A 24,156-nucleotide genomic window follows, 5' to 3' on the forward strand; every position below is an offset into this window, starting at 1 on the left:
AGAACTCCAGAGAAGTCTGGTAATCTGCTTAAGATCCTGGTCTGCTGGCTTTATGTTCTAGGTTTTTTTGTTTTTTAAAATGATTTCATTTAGCTTTCTTTGGAACTATAAATCATAAAAATAATAATAGCTAAATTTTATTGAACACAAGATACAATTCGACAATGTGCTCCTTACTTGTATTATCTCATTTCATAAGCATCCTGAGGTGGGGGCTAGAGAGTATAAGATACCCATTTCACAGATGAGAAAGCCAGGACTCGGAGAGGTTAAGGGACTTGCCATTGGTCATAAAGCCAGTGAACAGCTGAGTTAGGATTTGAACATAAGATGTCTCACTCCAAAACCTGAGCTGTCTGGGGCTTCCCTGGTGGCACAGTGGTTGGGAGTTCGCCTGCCGATGCAGGGAACACGGGTTCGTGCCCCGGTCCGAGGGGATCCCACATGCCGCGGAGCGGCTGTGCCCGTGAGCCATGGCCGCTGGGCCTGCGCGTCCGGAGCCTGTGCTCCGCAACGGGAGAGGCCACAACAGTGAGAGGCCCGCATACCACACAAAAAACAAACAAAACAAACAAACAAACAAAAAAAACCTGAGCTGTCAGCACTCGGTTATGCTAATCAGCAAGCAGCTGACCAGAGGGATCACTGACAGAAGAAATGACAGGGCTGTGGGATTGGAGGAGGCGGTAAGGGCACAACGCGTACCCAGAGGCCGCCCAATACCTACACAGTCCAGCTTGCTCTTCCTCCACAGGTAGTAGGGGTCGGCGAGTTGCTTGAGGGAGTTCTTGAGGTTGACAGCAATCAGGGCTCCTAGCACAGCCTGGGGAAGCAGAACATTGTTCCTTGTCACCTGGGGTGTCCCCTTTTTCCTGCCTTTCCTGCAAACACCTGACCCTGAAACCTGGCAGGACAGAGTTGCAGTTCTAGAACATCTCTGCTGGCAGAGACCCCAAAGCTCTGCATTCAATCTTAGGCTTGGAGTGCAGGTGCTAGAGTCATAGGGCCCCTGGCCCCATCTTTGCCCGTCCTCTTTTCCCTCATCCCCACACGGCCCGTGCCTAGAGCCCTCCTAGCCAGGCGCCCACACTGACTTGTAAACACTGCCTTGGGTGTGGACTCTGAGGTCAGAAGGCTGGAGTTTGTGACCAGCCCTGCACTTGTGAGCCTTGTCACCACAAGCAGATCACCTAGACCCTGTCAGCCTCAGTTTCCCTCACCTGTACAATGGGGAGAGTAAAACCTGCGTTACTACTTCTCAGGTTGTGACTAGGACAACGTGTGACAATGATGGCACTTGGTAATCTGTAAAGTACCACACAGCCCTCAGGGCCTGCTCTTACTGGAGCCTCTTGCTGGCCTCTGCTCTCGTGCTGTGCTCTTACCTTGGGGAGAGGGTAGAGATAGGACCCCAGGACCAGCATCGTGATCATCACCACCAGGGAGACGCACAGGCTTGACATCTATTCAGAGAAAGAGTTTGGAAACAGGGCATAGGTGTGAAATTCTCGCTCTTGTCTTGTTTCCAATAGATGCCTTTGGTGGACTGGAAGCTAAGGAGGGGAGAGGAAGGTTGGAGAAGCAGGTGGCCTGGCCTCTCCGGGGCAATTGTTCTGCTACTCCCCCACCCCTCCCACACTCTCCTGGTCCAGCGCTCACCTGGGATTTTCCTCCAGCTCCATCCACAGCCAGAGTGACAGAGAGAGCACAGCAAATGACATGGATTTTAAAGAAGGAGCCGAAGAAGTTGCTGCAGCCCAGGGCGATCATCTCCTGTGGGCACAGGATTGGAAGCTGGGGCTGGGGTGCAGGGTACAGACCAAACACAGTTGTCCTTGCAAGCTGGATCTTGAACTTGAGAGTGACCCGACTGCTTTAAAGCCACGTACTCCCAATTAGGTAGAAGTCAGCCTCTTGGTGTTCGAGTCCCCCTCTCCGCACTAGCAGGCAGCCTTCCTCACCTAAGCCCAGAGCCCCCAAACATCTCTTGCCAGGCCTCTGTGGGCCCTGGCCCGTCCTGCTCAGCCCTGCTGGGGGGTGGCCGGACCTACCTGGTTAGAATCCACGTCATAGCCGTGCTTGCTGGCCAGAGTCCGGCCCACAGCCAAGTTGATGACATAGCCCACGATGGCCAGGGAGAAAGCTGTGCCAATCATGTCCTTCCACTGTGAAACCACAGGCAACACGGGAGTGGGGAACCTGCCAGGGAGCCAGAAAGGAGGCAGGGCCCAAGGGTATGAGGAGAGGGAGGGCACCGCGACCTTCGTCAACCCACAGGGACCGGCTGGGCCCCACTCTGTGCCAGGGCCTTTACATGAATTAGCCCTTCCGGTTTGAATCCTCAGTACCACGCTGCAGGGCCGCTACCGTCACTCCCCTTGACAAAGCAAAAATCCGAGGCTTAGAACATAACTTGCCTGAGGTCACAGAGCTAGTAAGCGGTAGGGCCTTACTTGTTCACATCCAGATTCTGGACTCCTTACGCGCACTCGTCCGCATATCCGCAGCCCCCAGTGCTGTGGGCCTTTTCTCCATGGCCTGCTCCAACTCTGCAGCATAAGCACCTCCCCTCCCCTCCCAGGGCCCAGTGTGGTGCCTGGCACAGAGTAGACGCTCAGTGAATTTTGTTAGTCCTAACAGCTTCCTTTCCACGTGGGTAAAAGAGCCAATGTATTAGAGCAAGGCAAAGAACCAGAGAAGGGCTGACCAGAGCGGCTTTGCTTTAACAGCATCCGTCAACTGAGACTTTCGCGGGGCGTGTTTCACGACTCACCGTCAGGAAACAGCCAGCATTGTGTGGCTCTTCTCCATAGTAAGTAATAGTAATAATTCATAGCTGGTCAGTGTCAGAGTTTATAATGTACTTTCATAGAGTTCATTTCATCTCTGACTCTGAACCTGGGGGCGGTGCAGTGGGGGTGGGGTCAGGCTTCCCAGCCACCTGGACTCACCCTCGTTGGATCTCTCCCACGATCTGCATGTGATACTTTTTGGGCATCTTGCAGCCCCCAGAGATAGCTGTTGCCACCACTACCTGCAAACCCCAAAGTGGAGAATTGGGATTGGCTCTAAGTTGGGGCCAGGGCAGGGGTACCTCTCAAGCCTTCCCTTTTCTTTGGGGACCCCAGATCCCATTCCCCTGCCTCCTTGAGGGGGGGCAACCTGAGGATCAGGGAGAGTGGGAGCCATACACAGGGGGAAGGAGAAGATTCACCCCTGACTTCTGTCCTACTGGCTCACAGTGGGCGAGTGGGCCGGGGGCCGGGTGGGTAGAGGGGCTCCCCTGGCTCTGACTGGAGCCGGATTCCTTTTCTCACAGCCTCTCTTGCCTGGGGCCCAGCCCTCCACCCCTGGGCAAGGTCCTTACCACGACCATTTCTGTAGGGATGGGGAAGCGGATCTTGTGCATGAAGCGGGTGTTGAGCTCCTTCACCAGCACCAGGAACACGCTGCTGATGAGGGCGAAGAGGAGCGAGGCGATGTTGGTGTGGGGGAGGTTTTTGCAAATGTCAATGAAGGTCTGTGGGAGACAGCATCATGCTCATGGGCTCCCACCCCTTCCTCCCATACCGCTCCCACCCAGCATCTGAGCCAATGAAGGGATGTCATCAGCTCTCACCAAAGCAGAATCCAGATCCTTCTCAGGATTCCACTTTCCACCACCCTCTCCCAAAGGGCATGTCTGGAGCTCATACTGGGATGGGAATGCAGATTCCCTTCCCCTTTCTCTAGAAAGAGTTCAAGCTAAAGGAGGAGGGATGGAGATTAGACATAAGGAAGGACTTCCCAGGCAGGGAGGGGTTGAGGCACCGGAACGGGGAGCTGATGGAGAGTGTACCTCTGCTTTTCTGCAGGGTTTAACCACAGAGAACCTCAGCAAGCCCTCAAGGTCACGTGTTTGACACTCCCTCCCAAAGCGGGAACTTCTTGGAATCCTCTCTGAACTTCTTAAGACAGTGAACTCGGCTCACGTGTCTGCTCAAGCCCCTCTCTATTCACAGGGGTGCGTTCCTAGACTTACAAAGACGATGGACCCTGGGCCTGTGTAGGAGGGGATGGTCAGTCCGAAGATGTACTTGAGCACGGAGATCAGGATCTGCAGGCCAGCGGCTGTCATGAAGCCCCGGATGAAGGACTCAGAGAGGTAGATGGCCACAAAACCGAACTGCACAAAGCCCAGGCCCATCTGAGAGGAGAGGGGTGGGGAGAGACCAAGATGGGTCAGCAGCTCCCATACCTGCCTGGCTCAAACCCAGGGCTGGAGTTCCGTGCAGCCCTGGGATAGCAGCAGCTCTAGGGAAATGAGTCCATCATGACCTTGTCTCGCCCTCTCCTGCCAGCAGACCTTTAGCCTCTGACACCTCACCTCGTTGGCTCCAGTTTCCTCATCTGTAAAATGAACCTGGTTCTCACCAGTGTTTCCTCTCTCAGTGATTGACACCCCTGCCCACCCAGCTGGCCAACCACAAACTTGGGAGCCATCATCCCTCACCCCCCATCTCCAATCTATCACCAAGCCCTGTACATTTTGTTCCTGCCAAAATGTTCCGCAAGTCTACCCCCTCATCTCCTTGGCTGCCACCCTGGTCTAGGCCCTTGTCACTCTTGCCTGGACCTCTGCATAATCTCCCAACAGGTCCCCTGCCTTGATTCTCATCTACCTCCCGTCCGTCATCTTCTCCATAGTCTGAGTGGTCCAAACCGACCGCCAATCAGACCCAAAGCCACTGCTTAGGGGACGGACTTCAGACTTCATTGTCTGGCCCCTGCCTACCTTTCTAGCTTCTTCTCTGGTCCATTCCCCAAAGGCCCCCCCCTCTGGCCATACCAAACTCCTTGTCTTGCCATTCCCTGGTCAGTTCACACTCTCTTAGGTCTCAATGCCTTGGGGGTGTTATTCCCCCTGCCTGGACTGTCCCTTCCATGCCTTGTTCATTTGGTTACTGGTCAACTTCTACTCATCCTTTTAGACTGAGCTCAGATGTCACCTCCTCTCTTTGAGGAGAGGCCTTCCCTGACTTTCTCTTTGGCGTTCCTGAAGCTATTGGTACATAGCCCCGTTATGTTGCTGACCTAACTGCCTATACATCTATCTGTTGATATGGCTACTTCCTCTGCTGGGCTGTAAGCTCCTTGAGAACTGGGCCTCTTTCTTACATATCTTTGATCCCCAGAGCCTAGCCCAGTTCCTGGCACAGTGAAACAACCACAAAACATTAACTGAATGAAGCAATGAATGAAACCTCCAAGGTTGCTTCCTGCTCTTACATTCTGTGCTGCTGCATTTGCCTTCATAAAACCTAGCAGAGTCCTTTGCATGTGGTGGAAATGTAATTTATGTCATGCAGGTGATGCTGTGGCTTGGAGCAGAAGAAGCTCCAAGGAGGGCGACAAGTGATGTTAAAGAAACTGGAAGACTGTGCTGGCAGAGAGCTGGGCACTGGAAAGGGTAGTGGAGAGAGGCCAGAAGTCCTTTAGACAGTCATTAGCTCAGGACAGTTTTATTAGGTGTAGATGCTGGTCTTATGCACCTGCTGGAGACAGGGAAGGAGAGATGCTCTGAATTTTCAAGGTCCTTTGTAGCCTCGAAGTGGGGAAGAGGGAGGACGTAGAGCCCTAAGTCAGCTTTAATGTCAAAACTGGGACTCTGAGGCAGGGGCAGGGTGGGCTGGTGCCTTCCTGAGGTGGGGCCCCGGCAGAGATGGAGGCCGCCCCCCTCACCTGGATGACGGCAGTCAGGCAGGCTAGCGTTGCCGACACGTGCAGCCTCTCGGCCTCCATGGCCACTGTGTCCACATGGCTCTCATTGGTGGCATTGTTGAAGACCCGGAATTTCGACTCTGGGGCCAGCTGCAGACAGATGTTACCCACCAGGATGCTGATAACGGCAAATGTACCTGTGGTGCCCCACCCAGCCAGCAAGAGTCAGAGGTTTGGACCACACCCGTGGAAACCAGAAAGGGGCCCAGGAATGCTTCCCGACCCCCATGCCTCCAAGGCTCCTCTCCAGCATAACAGTAACCGTTCACATCCAACCATGATCTACAACTCTTCAATGTGCTTTCACCCCAACTGTTAATGTTATTTTATTGGACACATGAGGAAATGGGCTTGGAAATATAAGCAGAGCCTGCGCCAGAAACAGGCCTTGTGGTCAGGCCCTTTTTCTCCATCTCACTTAGCACCAGAGAACTCCATGTGTCCCTGAAGTGGTCCGCTGGGACCAGTCTGGGAGTTAGATGGTAATTTCCCACATCTGTTCAGCACTTCACGGCATATCTTATTCCACCAAGTCTTCCCCACCTTCCAGGGAGGGAGACCCAACAGGTCATGCTAACTGAGCTCACGGAAGCTAAGTGGCTTCTCCAAGGTCACAGAAGACCTGGGACTGACATGCACAGTGATGGTCCCTCCAGGACCAAGCAGCACCAGCTAGAGGAGAATGCAGATGGGAAATCACCCCAACCCCCTTCGCCACCCACCACCCAGCCTTGTGGTCCAGGTCAGCTGCCTGCTGAGAGGGGAGAGGCCTTACCTGGCACCATCTGGTGGATACCCCCCAGGAAGAAGTAGGTCAGGAGGGGGAAGAAGGAGGAGTAGAGGCCGTTGACAGCAGGAAGGTTGGCCAGCAGAGCAAATGCCATGCCTGCAGAAGACCGAGACAGTGAACATCCAGGGGCACGGTTGGGTTATGGAGGTCACAGAGAGTGGGGTGGGGAGAGAAATAGGCTTGGCTGAGGGGGTCCCCTCACCTTGTGGGACCTGGATGGATCCACCGCTGATGCCGCCCAGAAGGTCAGGGACGATGTAATCTTTGATCTTGTACTTGGGGAGCCAAGAGAGCACGGGGAACAGCCCGAACAGTGCGGTTTTGATCTTGGCCGAGGAACATCTGGAGGGGAAGAGGGCAGGTTTCCGGTCAGCACTGCACAGCTTGGATGCTCTGAGTCGGGAATAGATTATAATATCCTGTTCTTGGTCATTCATCCATTCGTTCACTCATTCACGCAAAATTCAGTGAGCACCCACACTGTGTGGCAGGACTTCCTCTTGAGAGCCGTCACCATGCCCTGGGCGCTAGCTGGAGGTCTGATCGCTGACTGCTCACCTGGGAAGTCTATGAGACTCGGCCTAAAGGCAAGGATTTTGCGGTGGCTGAGCCTGCCGAGGTGTCAAGTCCAGCCTCCACCTCAGATGGCCTTGCTCTGGTCTGACTGAACACAGGCCCGGGCACCCTCTTCTGGGCTCCTGCAGCATTGTGTGTACCTTGTGCTGTAATTTCTTGCTTTTCCTCTATCTCTCCCACTACACAGTAAACCCAACATGGAGAGAAGTCTGGCTCTCTTTGTATACTTCGTGCATTACACTGGGGTGCTTAGTAAATATCTGTTGAAGAAATGAATGAGTGAATAAGTGAAAGAATGGGCCTGAATTGAAACTCAGGCTGAGTGGGGGCTGCTGCCATATTTCTTAGAACTTCCCCCCAAAGGAAGGCTCCACTGTCCCTGCAGGGTGCACCTCTGCTGACCTACTATCCTTTGTGTGTGATGACTCGAGTGCTGGAGTTCTTTCCCCTGTTAATTCATCAGGAGAGGGAAGAATGGGGAAACTGTTGGTTAACGCAGGGTGGGGAGAGTTGATCCCTCCCCTGTTTGCTGAACACCTTGAAGTCCTTTCATTAGAAACTCAGGAGTGGTAAAAACAAGGGCCTTCAATCTCAAGGGTGACAGCTGGTGGATTGATGACTAGAAGGGGGGCGGGCAGGCATTTGCTTTTCTTCTCCCAGCTGAGGGAACTCAAATACTCAGGGCCCATCGGGTGACTCACTGGCCTTCTCTGATTAGGCCTCCTTTCCTGCCCAGCACAAATTCCTGCTCTTTGCTGTTGCTCAACAATAGTTTCCCTGACACTGGGTCCCCTGGATGTCACCCAAAACTGAAATCAACACAGGCAATGCTTTGTACCCTGTAAAGTCTGGGTAGATTTTCTGTCCCAACCAGCGCTTCACAGAACCGCATCACCATCACCATCTGACTCCCCAGTCTCCTCTGTGGTGGGTAGTGCCTCTCCCATCCCTGGGATGCTGGATGGGGAGTTGGACTGGTAGTAGATAGCTTAAAGTATCTCTAAAGGCTTGTCCTAAGAGAGAATCAGGCCTGCAGGAACTCTCTCATGTTTGTTTGTGGCAGGGAAAACCGGACCCGTGAATGGAGAGCTGGCTGGGGAAGAAAAACAACCCACTCGAGGGCTTGTACATGCCCAGCCTTACTTGCAAGCCTGCCATATATTGAGCAAAGCAATCTGAAGCCTGAGAGCAGAACTGGGAACAGATGCCAAACACCCATACAGAGGTTCCAGAAGCCAGGCGGGAAGTGGACGGAGAGAGGTTGGTTTTCTAGACGTTCATTCATTCATTCATTAAACAAATATTTACTGGAGCACCTTCTGAGTGCCAGGCACTGTTCAAGGCTCTCCTGCCAGCCTCATGGGAATTGTTAGCTCCCTGCATCGCCTTATGTTATCCATCATCCTAATCTTTTAGGACAACAGCAGGTACCCTCATCCCTCCCGTACAGCAACAACCCAAACTTAAACTCTTTGGGCACAAAGACTTGCAGAGCCCGCCTGCCTGAGGGACACAGCTGTGGCACCCAAGGTCTTGACTGTAACCGGGCAGAGGTGGAGCCTCCCAGGAGAGGTAGGGTTGGGCTGAGGCTTTTAGTGAAGACTCAGCTGGGTGATTCCCCCAGTCTGAACCAGTTCCACCTGCATCTCTACTTCAGCCATTGCCAGTGACCTCAATTCAGGTAACTGAATCAGCTGTTTCCCCAGGGAAGTGAGGAAGAGCAAACCAGACCCCGGTGAAGCCTGAGGGAGGTCTGCCAGACGTCTGGGAAGGGGGAAGATAAAGCTCGTAGCCTCAGGCTCCTGGAGTGTGGGTATAGATCCCCTTGTGGAGCCCCCTCCTCATAGGCATGGTCTCACTACCCGCCAGCACAGTGCCAGGGATCTGAGAGAGGAAAGAGCCCAGGGGCTGGTGAGATCACATCCTGGCAGGTACCCTTTAGGAGAGCCCAGGAATTTAGGGGCTGTCTTTGGGCATTGTCTGGACCAGGAGAAGGAAGGAGCACCCAGGAGGGAAAGAGGACAAAGTGCACGGGGGTGGGGGAGGCTTCAGATTTTTCTTGATAAGGAAAGGACAGGAGAAGGGACAGGAGCAGCAAAGGCTCTGCAGCTCCCCACCCGCCTATGGTAGCATGCCCTTCTCCAGCTCCCTTAAGATCCCAGGAGAGACTTGAGTGGACTGAGAATATGGCGAGACCTCACGCAGGGGGTTGGGGATGGTTACAACCCTTCTGAGCCTGTGGATGGTCCTTGCTTCCACTCCCCATCCTCCTTGGGGGTCTCAGTAGAGCTGAGGCATAGGATCTCACATTCAGGGTTCAGAATCTCACCTCCCCGAGGCTTCCCCGCGTCCTGTCTTAGGGACACTGGTACCGGACTCATGGCCTGGTATAGGAAGATTTTGGTGGGGAGTAGAAGAGAGAGGAGTCTGGGCTCTGGGCCACATTACCTGAAGGCATTGCGAAGTTTTTCTCCCAGTGGGTACGTCCGATCCTTCTTCTCAAACTCATCATCGAAGAGGGTGAGGGAGTAGGTAGCTCTGTCTACCACGTAGCGGGGCCTGGGCTGGCTCATGTCTGGGGCATTTACAAGCTTTGGGAGAAGCAGAGTAGGGAAGAACGAGGGGCATCCCTTCCCAGCGCCTGCCTGGGCCTTCTCTCTCTAATCCTAGCTCAGCAGACTTTTATTCTGTCTTCCCCGCCCCCAGCCAGCAAGGTGCCTCCCTTCCCTCTTTCAAGTCTTTCCACCAGACTCACTTCTTTTGGTGGCCTTGCCTCCCAGGCACGGATGATGCATACACTCACCCTGGCTGTTTTGCTTGGCGCCCAGCACGTGGCTGGCACTCCACACCTGTTACATCACCATCACCCTCGCTGAACACCAGGCAAAAAGGAGGTGGGAGTGCAAGGGCAGGAGTCACAGCTGGGATTCAGCAGGTGGATCCTCTGCCCCCTCCCCCTTACCACCCTCCCCACATCGTCCCCTGGTGTCCCCACAAGCCCCTCTGCCTCCCTAGACCTCAGTTTCCCTGGCAGAATGTCTCATACCATTCAGCCGGTCAGCTTGGAAGAAAGAGAGAAAACAGCCTGCCTGGGGGTGGGGGGGGGGGATGGCTGAGGTGACCTCAAGAGGACCCTTCTTAAAGGAACCACCTAGGACTTCACCAACAGATTTCCCCAGGGGGACAATGGTGTGTTTGGGGAAATCAAGGTGGTCTGCAGCGGCTGGCTCTCCCGCGGCTTCCTGTGTCTAAGCTTTCCTCCACCCTTGTGTACTGGTGCCTCTCTTCCCAGCTTTTTGTGCAACCTTGCTGGCGTTCCAGGAGCTGAGCAGGGCAGGACTAAGTGCCAGGGCCCCTGAGGCCCAGAGGAGCTCCCTGCAGGGATCTTTCCCTCCTCCATCCTCAAACTGCTGGTCCGCTCTCCTGTCCCCTGCCCCCCAGAGCTGGGAGAAGCCCACCTGGAGGACCTCAGAGGAAGAAGGAGGGTGAAGAAAGAGAAGGGACAGGCTTAGAGGGAGATTACGTCTGCGAGGTGGGGAGTGTGGGATGGCCGTGGCCAGTTTGGCAAAAGATTCAAGATGGAGTTAAGAGTGAGAAACCACACGGGGGTCTCAGGATGCTCCCCCACTGGCTTCCTAGGGGAGAACCTGGGTGAATGAGAGGTTATCAGAGGGGAGCAGGCTGGTTGATGCCTTTTGTAGAAGAGAATACCGGGGAAGAGGTGGAAAATGCATTAACTAAGGGCCCAGAAATCTGGGTTCTAGTGCTGGCTTTACTGGTGAGGTGGAAGGGGCAGCATTGCCTTTCTGAACCTCAGATTCCTCATCAGTAAAACTGGGGTACCATAGCCACCTCACAAGGTTTTTTGAGGATCAAATGAATAAATGGACAGGAAAGCCTTGTGTAAAATGTCAAGAGTGATGCAAACGCGAGTTGCTGTTGTGGATGAGACTGTGCCCAGGTGGATGAAGGTCAGGCTGGTGCATTCCACTCGGGGGGTCGCAGGACCCTGAGGCCCACCAGGACCTGTAAGCTTGGGCTGAGTGTCTGGCAAAACCCCACGGATGCTACCCAACGGGCAGGGAAGTGGGGGAATGAGGCTGCCCACAGTGTCTGTGCCCAGGCCCTTGCCTGGGCACTTAATATGCACCCAACAAATGCTTGCTGAGTGAATCAATAAATGCTGTTTCAGAGAAGACATGGGCAGAAGAGAATAAGAGCAATGGCATGTGAGACACTTCAATGGGAGAAGTGAGAGACTGAGTGGCATAAGGTAAACAGCACAAGCTTTGGAGCCAGAGTGACCTGGGTTCAAAGATTCAGTTTCTTCATCTGTAAATGGGGATAATAACAGTCCCAGGTGTTTGCCATGAGGATTCAATGAGATCATGTCTGTGAAGTGGCTGGTCTCCTAAGGGCACCCAGTAAATTGGAACGGCGATGATTACTATGATTAAGATAGGAGAGCGCTTCCTTCCCCTTGGGAGAGACTATTCAGAGGCTTCCAGCCCTTTGCCCCGGTAAAGCAGGATGGCCTCGCACCTCCTTCCCCTCCCCACCCTCTCATCGGATCAGGAAGGGTCCGACTTTCTAGGTGCTTTGCCTGGCGGGCCCTTTGGGAGCAATGAGTGGGGATCGTGACCCTCTGGAGGAATCCAGAGCTCCAGCCCGGCTTCAGAGGAAGACTCATCGTTTGGGGAGTCAATGCCTGGCCACCGAACAGACCACTTGCAAAGCAATAGCCAGAATTGTCAAGGGGGCTGAAGCAGAAGAGGGAAGAGGAGGCGATGGGAGATCTTGTTTCCTTGCTAAGCAGCAGGCGGTGATACCCGAAGCCCCTTCCCAGGCTACTTTCAAAGGCTCCCAGTTCCAGTGGTGTGTTTGTGGGCAGAGGGGTTGGCAGTGTCTGATCGTACTAAACCTCCTAACCCGGCTCCCCACCCCCCCATTCCCCCATTTCCTCAGTGGCACCTTTCCCCACCCTGCACACTTCTCCCTCCCTCCCCACCAGCCTCCACATTGAGTAGTTCATCAAATCCCATTGCTATTTCCTTCCGGTGTCTCTCTCAGGTCTTATCTCACACCTGGACTACTGCATTAGCCTTCTGACCGATTCCCCAGCCCACACCCCCTGCTCAGAAAACCTCAGCTTCCTCATTTCCAGGAGGATCAAGCCCAGACTCCTTATTTTGGCATGTTCGTCCTTACAGCACCTGGCCTTGTTTTGGTGGGCTCAGTAGGTTTGTAGGTTGGGTCTGCCCACTCCATCCAAGCTGTCCACTCAGCATCCCCTGAGCAAGCTTCCTCGGTTTCCCCTCAGGGCCTCTGTCCACTCTTTCCTCCTTACCTGAGATGTCCTGACTCATTCTGCCTTTTTAGCCCTGCCCCTCCTTAAGACCTGCTAGGTTCCTCCTCCTCCCCTCTCCTCCCTCTCTTCCTTCTCCCTGCCTACCTGTTCCTCTTCTATGAAGACTTTCCTGACCACCCTGGCCTGGGATCTCTTTCTCCTTGAATCTCCTTTATTGGGACCTGTCCAGCCTGTGCACCACCGTTGGCTTCCAGGGAAGGGAGGCAGGAAAGCGGGTGACGGTGTTGGAAATTCTTCTGAGAGCACAGATGAATTTGGATGACGCAGGACTGTTTCTGCCCCTGTGGGCAGGCTTTATACAAATGGGGTGAGATGCTACGGGAGTTCCCTCTTACACAGGCTGACAGAGGAGAGAAGATCCCTTGCTTTACTGGAATGCAAAATCTGCCCCTTTTCCCATACGCTCCTCATCTTATTCCAGAAATAGGGTGTTGAAGGGGAGAAGGCTCTGGGAGCTTTCCTAATCCTGAGTGTGCACTATGTACAAAAATGAGAGCCCAGCAGCCCGTCAGCCTCAGAAAGCTTGGCCCAGAGGGAACCTGAGGTCTAGGCAAGTCCAGCTCTCTCATTTTGTAGATGAGGAAACTGAGTCTCAGAGGCGGGATGGGAACTGAACCAGGCCTTTGACTCCAACTCAAGTGCTCCTGTTGGAAGGGGCCCAGACCTTCCAGAGACAACCCTGATCCTGCCCTCTGGCATCCCTGAGTGGCATCAGACAACCCTGGTGACCTTCCATCCCAGCCAGTGATACAGGACCTTCGCGAGGGCTCTGCTGGGGGTTTTGACTCCTCTCCTGGCCTTGGCTTTCCCAGGATAGGGACAGACAGAGTGGCAAATCTGCAACCACGCAACTGCCCCGGCTCCTGGTGAGGAGGTACCCTCATCATACTTACTCATTCCAAGAATAGGGGTTGAGGCAGGGTGGGGCTTAGGCGGGGAGGTTACTTCATCCCCAGCCAGTCCTTCAGGTCTAGGAGGAGAGGGGGATGGGAGGGAGAGGCGGAAAAGGGTGAGCTGGCAACGAGGTGGGGGCACCGCCTCTCCCAGATGATCCCCGCGTTCTCAGAGAGTTCAGGGGCTCCCGGGGACCCCCAGAGAGGGCTCCTACAGTGCTAGGTTAGGGGTGGGAAGGTGAGAGAGGGGGCAATAAAGGGAGAGAGGTATAGGGAACGTGAAGACTTGATCCCTAGTTAAACAAACACACGGCCTTTGCCAAATGATGTCAGCATGGCTGAAAAGTCGAGGGCTCTACTGCCATAGGTGTGTATCACCGGCTCTGGCCTCCCGTCAAACGGTGTCAGCCCCTCCACTGCTTCCCATCCCCCACCGGATCAGGGAGAAACAGCAGGGCCATGTGACAATATTGAGGAACAAAGGGTGCCCCCGCCCCTCCCCCACTGTGGAGGTAAGGAGGGCGGGTCCTGAGCTGCTGGAGAGACCTAGAGGGGGGCCCGTGAGGCTCAGGGGAAGTAGAAGGTGAGAAGGGAAGAGGAGAGGTGGGTGTATGGACAATTCCCCGGGCTTGGCAGGGGAATGGGGTCACATCTGGGGCAAGGGGGATCTGGAAGTCTTGCAGAGCTAAGGAGCTGGGGGTGGGAACAAAGGGGAAATGGACTCTGTGGGGAGGGCACAGAGCAGAGCAGGCCCCCCTCTTGGGCTTCATCAAAATCTTAATTCCCCCACAGTGAACTCATTCAATAGAAAGCCCACTGGAATCTCCTCCAAGTCATATTTCTGACTAGGTCTGTCACATTGCCCATGAGAATACAGTGGGCAGAGATGGGCTTGGGCACAGTGCCCAAGTTAATGCATAGAAAGTCTTGGAATGGTGCCTGGCCACAGTACGTGAGCAACAAATTCAGACTGTTATTATTACTCCAATTATTCTGGAGGGGTCTCTTCCTTGTTCCTCTGCAACCTCAGGCAAGTCACTCTGACTTTCTTGGCCTTCCTTTTCCCATCTGCTTCTACATGCCGCCCGCCCTGCCTTCCCCATGCCCTTGTTCCTTCAAAATTTCCCGGGACTGGGAAAAAAAATCTTTGTAGAAGAGGCAGGACATCTGGGGAGCAGGGAGACGAGGAACCCGTCTGTGGGGTTTCAGTAGGTCTGGAGGTGATCCTGTCATTGTGGCCCAGGTTGGCTTCCTCCTCAGCCTTGCCAGGTGAGTGAGTGTGTGTGTGTGTGTGTGTGTGTGTGTGTGTGTGTGTGTGTGTGTGATTGGGGGTGTTCTTTGATGTGCACATGTGCCAGGCACGGGAGCAACCCCAGCTCGGCCAATGCAGCTTGGGCTTCTTATCACTGGTCCCTACCTGGGCGATCGCTGTGTTCTGGGCAGAGGAAAGGTCACTTTCAGGTTTCCCCTTTGCTCTAGCTGCTGGTTCCTCCCCGCCTCATCCAGGGTGGGAACCAGAGGGAAAGGGCCACCTCTGAGTGACAGCGTGGGTGGGATGAGAGCTGGAGATAGGAGAGGAGAGCTGGGGTCTCAGCTGGTGACCACATCCCTGGCAGGAAGGAGTGAGGGTATAGAGGCCTGTGAGTTTCCAAGGCATTTTATCACTACTCCTTTTATTTCTACTGTCCCCATGTTTCTTGGGAAAAGTTCCCACCCCCTCTTCACCCCAGCCTAATTCAGTAATGAGAAGGGGAGCACAAGATGTCCCTGCTCTGCCTTCCTGCTCTCTGGCTGTTCTAGGGACTGGTATCCCCTGTAGGGGAGAGAGTCACTGCTACCTGCCCAAATCCCCACTCTTTATCTCTAAGCCTGCTCACCCCTTCCTCTCTGCTTTCCCTGCTGGGGATGGCTGCTGGGCTGAGGAAATAAGCTCCAGCAGAAAGGCATTTTCCAGCAGTGAGACCTGACCAAGGTCATGGGTCCCCGAAATGGACATTTAAGGTTAGATGCCTAGAGGTCTGTAAGGAGACTAGGGTGAGTCTCACTTGGAAGTAGGCCAGTGTACAAGGACCCCAGTAATGGGCCCGCTGCTCTGGTTCAAGGAATGAAGAGCTTGCTCAGTGCTGAGCTGGACCCTCGTTCCCTCAGGGAGCTCATTGGAATCAGATTTGGGTGGTTTGATTCAGTTCAGCACACGCTCACTAAGTGCCTGGTATGTGCCCATCCCTGGGAAGACTCTGGACATCAAGAGATAAAAAAAAGAGTCTACCTCTACCCCCAGGCTTTATACAGTTGAGCATTCCGGACAGTCAACCAGGCTCTGGGAGGTGCCCGGGAAGCCCATCCTGGTGGTGAAGGAGCCATGTGCGCTGGTCTCCCAGCGTGCTGCCCAAGGAGGGTCCTGCCGGGTTCTGAACGCCAGGGCCAAGGGAGGGCTGGGGAGGGCCGTGGGGCTCTGGGAGAGGGGTGTCCATGTGAGTGAAGCCATCGGGGGGATAGCTCCCCTCTTGGTCTGCCTGACTTGGGGTGCTGTGCCACCCTGAGGGGCACGGCCTTAAAGCTGGTCTTCCTCCCGGTGCTCAGACCCAGTGGAGTCAAGTGTCATGGCGGCAGGGGGTGGTGGTGGTGGTGGTGGGTTGTGCTAGAATGATAGAAGATTTGCTTGGCCTAGCCTGGGGAGCCCGTGGGCTGATTTTGAGGAGTGGGGGCACTGCCTGAGGGTGATTTGGGGCCCCTCAGAGCTGCAGGATGAGGAGTTAGGAGGCTGGGAGCCAGTGGAGCTGGTCCCACCCCTCCTGAGTTGAAGCATGCACCTGGGAGTCGGGTCCCTGGGTCCTGCTCCTGCCTGCCTGACGGAGCCAGTCCCTTGCTCACCCTCTCCTAATTCTCACTTTCCCCTCCCTCCACCTCCTCCAACCTCTCAGGACTCATGGAGACACTGGGGACACACGCAGCCCATGCAGGGGCCTCGAGCTGGTGGAGAAGCGAACGAGTGCAAGAGGACGTCTGGGGGGCAGAAGGAGGGGGTAGACAGCCACACAGAGCAGGCCGGTGAGCCAAACATTAAGAGCTTTTGGCTTCCAAGACTTGAAAAGAAAGGGAGAGGTGCAGCCAGCAGCTTCAAAGGCTGGCGCCCCGAGGAAGTTCCAATATTTTTGTTGTTTCCTCTGCAAAGGAAAGAAGCCCTTGCAAAGGAGCTGGCTGTTTCTCCTCACCCCATTTGGGGGTCCGGCAGACCTCCTCCACCGGACCTTCCATCCCACAAGCTCCCTTCGGCCCCCTGCCCTGCAGCTAAGGTCCTGACATGGGAGTGAGGACCCAATGGGCTTCTCCGAGGTGAAGGGCTGGGGGCTGCTCTCAGACCCAGGGGGCCCAGAGCCTCCTTCCCACTTGTGCCCAGGTTGGCAAACAGCCACCGCCATGATCGGCTGGTTCCTGTCATCCCTCCTCTCACTGCCCCCGGTGCCCGCCCTCTTCCAGGGATGACCCCCAGCCCAGGGGGTGGGCTGGGTGGGGCTTACCAGTGGGTGAGCAGAGCCGGCTGGGCAGGGCTGCAGGTGTGTCTGGGGAGCGGGCAGCCGAAAGGTGTTCCAGAGGTGTGCGAAAGGGCTCTGCTCAAATAATCCAGGGAGGCGTTTATAAATAACTTTACCTCAGGGCCACAGGGTGAGCCCCGGCTTCCGATTGGCTCAGAGGGGAAGTGGTTTTGAACACTACACCATAGCTAAGCCTGAGGAGATAGGAAAAGGAGATAAGGGAAGAAAGGTCCCAAATGAACAGCCCTTTTTTTGTTTTACCTGAGGAGCAGGGCTGTTTGATGGGAGCTTGGCACTTCCTAAATCCACCCTGAAGACAATAGGTCACATTCAGCGGGGCCCCCGGCCTCACAGGCTCCCCCAAGGCGGCCAGCCGAGGCTGAGCAGGGGACAAGGCAGACCCCTCTCCAAGCTTGCGTCCTGTTGCTTACGGGGCTGGGGTCAAGCCAAATAGCTTCTTGGACAATGGGACCCATTGAGGCCCCCAGGGAGGTAGGGTCCTGGGGCTGCTTGCTTTGAACGTTGGAGAGAGGGGGGTGTTGAAGGGGGACAGTAGACCTCTGAACACCCCTGAGGAAGGCCACAAGCCATGTTTTGGAAGGCCTTGAGGGTCCTTGAGAGGTTTGGGGCAGTGGTGGAGACCTGGTTCCCAGCTCTGTCCTCAGCCTTAGGTCACTTGTAAGCTCTGTGCCTTGATCTATCCAGCAGTGCAATGGGGAAAGTATTCCTTGCCCTCCTAACTTCCCAGGTAGGGTGCAAGGGGTGCATGGGGGTTTGGGATATGGTAAAGGCGCTCAAGAAACTGTACTTACAACAATTATATGTAAGGTGACCTGAAGGCTAGCAAATCTCTAATTCATAGGCCTCTGTCACTTCCATGAATGAATGTCCACCTCGGTTGTGGTTCTGCTCAGGCTGCTGCCTGCCTTCTGGGTTAGAGCTGCCCACCCACCCCGTGCTCACTGAGCACTGTGGGAGAACCTCAGGAAGGGCAGACAGCTGGGTTGGGGGAGTTTCTTGACATATTTCCCCAACTGGTGCCAGGATCCCCTTCTTTCATGCATCTGGGGCTGCACTGCCTTAGCCTGAACTGTCCTCCCACCTCTCCAGAAGACAACAGAGGCTCTGAGGTGGGCTGGAATCAGTACAGGGGGCTTCAGTAAGGCACCCTGGAAGTTAAGGAGAAAGTCCCGCTGAGAAATGAGCTAGCTTCGGCACATTATAGGGACTCAATAAATATTTGTTGAATGAATAAAAGAATGAATTGTCTGCAAGCCCAGCCCAAGGGAGAGTCTGTAGATGCATTGCTTGTGGGGACTAAGGAAACACCCAAGGTCACTCAGAGTTGTCAGGGTGTACCTAGGGGCCTGAACATGACTGAAGAAAGCTGGAAGGCAAGCCACCCAAGCGTGTCCTGCCACCTGCTGAGGGCAGGTGGACACTTCCTCCAGCAGCCCTTCCCCAGGTCCCTGCACTGGCTTAGCTGCCATGTGCCCATGGCTCCCTCTGCTACAATGGTAATAGTACACTGATCACAATGGATGGAAGTTATGCATTCAATTGTCAGTCTTTCTCCAAAGACTGTGAACTCCATGAGGAGGGCAGGGAAGCGCCTGTTTCGTTCACTTCCGTATGCTTACCACATAGCCGAGTGCCTGGCACTTAGTAGAAGCTCAATATAGATTCGTGGAATGGGTGAATGACTGTGTGATGGAATCTTCAAACAAAGTAGAACCAGAGGGCCAGAATTTGCCCATTCATCTCCAGCACTCTCCAGTGGCATGGGTAGCGTGACCTGTTCTAAACTATGAGTGGACAAGTTATCAGATTCCCCCTATAGCCAGGTGACAGTGGCCACCAAGATCAAACAACTAAGATCCCTTGCTTGGATACCATGCCTGCCAGGGAAACCTTTTGGTTGTACTTTGTTTCCTTCAGTGCAGAGAATGCACTGCCCAATTACTGGAGCATCTGGGGATGCCTGCAGGTACCTTTCTCTCTTTTAAATGACCCATGAACATTCTGGTCTACTGATTGGTCTAATGTGAGTTTTGTTCATGTGAATCAGTCTCCCCTGAGTCTGATTGACTTTTGATAATGACACTGGGTTTTCACACAGGTTATCTGGGTTAATTCTCATAGCAACCATGTGAGGTAGGCATGTTACTCTCATTTTTCAGAGGAGGAAACAGGTTGACTAAAGTGAAATAACTCACCCAAGGTCACAAAGACCTGGAGGGAAGAGGCAGGAATCTAATTTGGATATTATGGCTTCAAATCCTATGCTTAGTCCACATTATCACTTTAATCTTTGAACCTACAAAGCGAAGGATGGCAGTCACCTTATAAAACTCCACCTTTTAGACACTTTCAGCCTCCCCATGAGGTATATCTCCCAAGGTAACTTGGATGAAGATGGCAGAGGCGTCCAGAATATGTTCTGGGGCTGGGAACTTGTTCACTGTCCTCCCTAATCCTTCTCCAACTGTCTCAGCAAAGTTCTGGGCAGGTAGATCTTGTATAATAGAGACAGAAAGCATAGATGAGCCACGAGGGTTCTCTGAAGTCACCAAGGGAGATGGGCAGGGGCCTCAGAGTCTGGGGACAGTCATGGGAGGGAAGCCCAGGAAGGAGGAAGCCAGACCAGAGGCTGGAGAAGCAGAGGACAGGAGGGAGAGAGGCTGATGACTCAAAAGGGTATCTTGGATAGAATTAAACTATGGGACACAGTTAGGGCTGGTGGAGGGAAAACAAAGCTATGGAGAGATAGACAGACAGATGGCAGAAATGACAACACAGAGAAGAAGAGGCAGACTCAGAAACCAAGAGCAAAGGGCAAAGAGCACATCAACATCCTAGCAGCTCACAGTCTTGGTTTTTGTTAAATCATTGCCTGTTTTTCATGGTGAAGGCATTTAAGCATCAACCCTATACCTTTCTCTGGAGTGTATAGATTCTCCTTTGGTAACAACCTACTCCAGCCTCACCCCTAGAGTTGAAAACTGTATTTGTTCATCCATTCATTCATTCACTTAAAAACCACTATCCAGTGCCAGGATGCTGCCCTGGGGATACTGAGATCAGTAAGGCCCATCCCCTGCCCTGAGAAGATCCCACTCTGGGGGGAAGACAGGGAGGTGAAGAGACCATTGTCACATGGGAACACAGAGTGCCATGGCCATGCAGAGGAGAGGCTGAGGAGATGGGGTGAGGTTGGGAAAGGCTTTCCCCAGGAGGGGACATAGCAGGGCCTATCACGTCCAGAGCCTGAGACCTGAGTTCTAAACTCCACGTGGCCACTCCCAGGAAGAAGTGGGATAGGGACTGTCCTGGAAGCACTATTTTTATAGGGAGAGTCCCATCTTGTCCCCAAGAGTCTGACTCCCAACTCCATTCCAGGTTCTCTCTTTAAAGCCCATCCCTGAGTTCCCGTCTGACCAGAGCTCCAGCCCTATTCTTCAACACATCTCAGAGCGCGCGCGTGTACAAACACACATACACTCATACCAAACAGATTTTGGGGATTTACTGAGTTACGCAGATAAAGCCAAAGTATTGATAAAGTTCCCTCCTGACACATGTCACCTTCGAGCTGGTCCAGTTAAGGAACAGCTAGTTTTCAGATTAGCAAACTGAGGCTAGACCCCAAGAAGGAGATGAATCCTGCCACATCTGGCCTTATCTGCACCTGCTGGCTTCTTGCTCCTGTGCCCTGCATGGGGCCTGGGCCAAGGGTGTGGGCAGGATCATGTTTGGGGCAGAGCAGCCCAGTGGCTTAAGCAAACACCTCAAGGCTGGAGACAGAAAGATCTTCAGCACCTTGGCCTGCAGTGGCAGGATCTGACCTGGCCCTGTGGCTGCCAGTTTCCTGAGTGCACGGGATCTGGCAGGTCTGCAGAGATACCCAAGCAGAAGCCAGTTCTCACCTCTCTTCCCAGGGAAGCCAGGGGCTCAGTGCCCCAGCGATGAGCATCTTAGACCGGTCAGGAGACAGGGGAGGTGAGGTGAGTGGCAGTGACGCCAACCTGTGTTTGGTCTTTTAACTCAGAGAACCTGAGCTCCTGCCATGTGCCTGGCACTGTGCTAGGTACTGGTGACCAAGACCTATGAAAGCCAGTCCTCGGGAGGCCAAGACTCTGAAAAGAGTAGGCAGAGGGAGGCTTCCCAGAATACACATGGTCACAGGGCTGAGGGACAGCATTTTGGAAGGAACCTAAGGGTGGGCTCTGAAGGGTGGAGGGTAAGGACAGGAACTGTCTGGAGAAAGTCAGACCAGAGCTGGCCAAGACCCCCCAGCATCTGAGGCCGGAGGAACGGGAGTGTCGCTGAACCATAGAACTGGGAGAAGAAGAATGGGTCTTAGGGTTCTGAGTCACCTCCCTCATTTTACAGATGAGAGACCTGAGGCCCCAGAGACGGGAGGGACCTGCCCAAGGTCACCCAGAGAGGCAATGTCAGAGCCAAGGCAGGACTCGACCCAGGATCCCAGCCTAGCTCTCCAGCCTGGCCCTGAAGCCCGAACCAAGCTCTCTCTCCACAAAGCGGGTAGATTACTTGGTGACCCCTCCCCCCTTCCTTCTCAGTATTGCTTGGTCACTCTCCGGAGACGCTGGATATCCAGAGTGCTGGCTGCAGAGGGACTGCCCTGCTCGTCGGGCACCAGCCACTTTGTTAAGGGAGAGGTTTGGGGGAAACAGGTCTACAGTGTCGGGCCTGGGAGCCCAGGGGATGCGGCTCCCAGGTGCACTGGTCCTGCAGCCTCCGCACGGAGACGATTCTGCTCAGAACCAGAAATTGGTGGACTGGGTGAAGGTGTTCAAGGCACTTCACGCTGCCCCGGGAATGCTGCAAACGAGGCTGGAGGTGAGGAGGGGGTGAGTTCCAGGCGATTCATGTTGACTGCAATTCTGACTTCGGGCCCGTAAGCCAAGCACTTATTAACCTGGTGTAGGGGCTGCCTCCAAGGGTGGGGTATAGAGGAACTAAACCCCCAATTCTAGGAGAACTGAGATAGCTGGAGAAACATGGAATTGACAATCTTGGTTCCAGGGCTTTGCCCTAGCTCCAGGGTCTAGCTTGGGCAGCAAGAGAATTTGGTCAGAAGATGGAGTTCTGTTGACCTTGGAAAGTTATCGATAAAAATGATGCCTCCTCGTCTCCCCTTTCCTATCCCACATTCTCCAGGAGAGTAAAACTGGAAGGTATCTGTCACTCACCAGCCAGTCCAGTCCTCCCAAATCATCCTTCCCATCACCCCTGACCACACAGGCCTCTCTTCTCTAAGTGCTGACAGCTGTGCTCCCTGAACCCCAACCAGCCAAAGGTGAGGTGTTCTATGTCTTCTAGGTGTTGTCTCCCTAACAGCTCTTTTAAGTCAGTGACTGTGTCACATGTACTTGAGAAGCATCAGGACACAGTGGGAAGAACCAAGACTTTAGGCTGAGATCCTGACTCTGGGTTTGCTGGTCATGTGATCGCGGGCAAAGTATTAACCTCTGTGAGGCTCAGTTTGTTCATCTGTAAAAGGGGACACATGGCAGAAAGGGAAGTGCTTTTGTAAGGCAAGTTCCTTTCCTTCAGGCATGACCGCCCGGCCGTTTGCCCATCTCTATCATCTCTCCACTACCCACTGCTCTCAGCCCTTTGGCCACACCCCAGCCAGGTGACAACCTTTATCACCTTTGCACCATGAATGACCCTTGCTCCCTTGTCTCAAGAGCCAGGAGTGTTGAGCTCCTACTCGCAGGCCTTGCCCTCCCAGTCTCCCAGGGATGCAGCCAAGTGGCAGAATAGGTTCGAGAAGGCTCTTCTCCCAGGTTGCTGTAACAGAGCAAAACCATCAGGACATTATCTGTACCTGGGCCTTGGAGCTCCCACCCCTATGCCCCTCCTGCCTCTGGGAGGTGCCAAGTGGAGAGTGTGTGAGTGGGAATGTGGGGGTGTGTGTCCGTGATGTGGGTGTTTGTGTCTGTGATGCGGGTGTTTGTGTCCGTGATGTGGGTGCTGAACAAGAACAGGGATGCTTTCCTGAAAGGGAGTGGGACACCCTTGCTTTTGCTCCCTCCTCATCCCACACGTTCCCCAATGACCCTCTGCCTGTGGTGCTTTGCTTCGCCCTGCTGCCCTGCTGTAGCTGAGGGAGGCTGGGCTGGGGTGAGTCCCCTCACCCTCTGGGTCCTGGAGCCCTCCTGCCTAAGGAATAAACCAGACTCTCCAGGGCTGAATTGCACTCGGTGTGGGCAGCCCTTGCAAGAACAGAGTCTTGCAGCTGGGACTCCCCTCAGTTCATGTTGGAGAGAAGGGATGGTTGAGGGGAAGGTGTCTACCCTGAGTTTTTCCCTAGGGGCTGTGTTTGGGGGACAAGTCCAGAAAATTATCCCCAAAGTAAGCCTCTTTTGCTGTGTTTTTTTCAACCCTCCAAGGTCAGGGCACCCAGCACCCTGATTCCTCCCTCTCCTTCCCCAGAACCACTCACAACAGGCTCAGGCAGAGGTAGGAGCACGGTCAGGGGTAGGTTTTCAGCCCTGAAGAAAGGGCTTGTCCATTCTGGGTGGGGGATTGGGACCAAGTCAGGGCTTCAGCCTGGGACACATTCGGGGCTTCTCAGCCTGGTCAGTCCTGACCAGCCTGAACCCCATTCTCCCTCTGGGAGTCAGGGGGGTGTGAGACGTTCATGGAGTTCCCTGAGAATGTGGCCCCAGTGTGACGGTGCAGGAGGGGACCAGGGGCCAGCCCGCTGGGACCTCAGCTGGGAGCACTTCTCTGGGTCTCCCAGCTTAACAGGCAGAGGTGGGTATGACGGAGGGTGGCTGAGTGGCTCTGGGGTCCAAGGCTCAAGAAGTACACATTGTCGCCCTGGAGTGCAGGGAACAGGCCACAGCATGAACGGGTTCTGTGGAATCCTCAGGACAACTCAGTTGGCCGGGGCTAGTTCCTGTCAGCCCTCCAGGGCTGCGCTCCGGCCTGGGCTGCTCACAGAGCCTCATTGTTCTCCGGGAGCCTCTTGAGCATTTAGCTTGTTTTGTCCTGCTGGTACATTCGTTGGCTGTGATTCCCACTGAAGACGTCTTCAGGGGCAGGGAGGGTGCCAGGCTTGCGGGCAGGACCTGGACTGCTCCACTGAGAAGGGAGCTCAGAGCAGTGGGGCCTCGGCCTTCGATGTGACCCTTGGGGCTGTTTGCCAAGAGCAGCAGCAAGTCCGCCTGGATGTTCTGACGCCACTGCTGGCCCTGG

The 24,156-nt window shown here is 54.4% G+C and overlaps 1 protein-coding gene across 10 annotated transcripts in view; it reads right to left on the minus strand.

The window, feature by feature from the left end:
- The window catches only part of SLC26A9 (solute carrier family 26 member 9), a 28,622-nt gene extending 11,614 nt beyond the window's left edge, over positions 1-17,008 (minus strand). For 5 of the 10 annotated variants that reach the window (XM_049694745.1, XM_049694736.1, XM_033410568.2 and 2 more), the window contains exons 1-12: positions 13,388-13,722; positions 9,575-9,998; positions 6,753-6,892; positions 6,536-6,646; positions 5,722-5,897; positions 4,022-4,186; positions 3,368-3,520; positions 2,952-3,034; positions 2,052-2,199; positions 1,660-1,773; positions 1,386-1,463; positions 728-823 (exon numbers count right to left, since the gene is read on the minus strand). In XM_049694745.1, coding sequence (XP_049550702.1) covers positions 728-823; positions 1,386-1,463; positions 1,660-1,773; positions 2,052-2,199; positions 2,952-3,034; positions 3,368-3,520; positions 4,022-4,186; positions 5,722-5,897; positions 6,536-6,646; positions 6,753-6,892; positions 9,575-9,699 — 1,389 coding nt within the window. In that variant the 5' untranslated portion in view covers positions 9,700-9,998; positions 13,388-13,722. Of the gene's footprint in view, positions 1-727; positions 824-1,385; positions 1,464-1,659; positions 1,774-2,051; positions 2,200-2,951; positions 3,035-3,367; positions 3,521-4,021; positions 4,187-5,721; positions 5,898-6,535; positions 6,647-6,752; positions 6,893-7,108; positions 7,387-9,574; positions 9,999-10,248; positions 12,037-13,387; positions 13,723-16,908 lie in introns of those variants that run through there. The other 5 variants (XM_049694726.1, XM_049694748.1, XM_004282436.3 and 2 more) reach the window with 5 other exon arrangements.
- Between the last annotated feature and the right edge of the window lie 7,148 nt (positions 17,009-24,156).

This window comes from Orcinus orca, chromosome 1, assembly GCF_937001465.1.
Source record: "Orcinus orca chromosome 1, mOrcOrc1.1, whole genome shotgun sequence".
Taxonomy (NCBI): Eukaryota; Metazoa; Chordata; class Mammalia; order Artiodactyla; family Delphinidae; genus Orcinus; species Orcinus orca.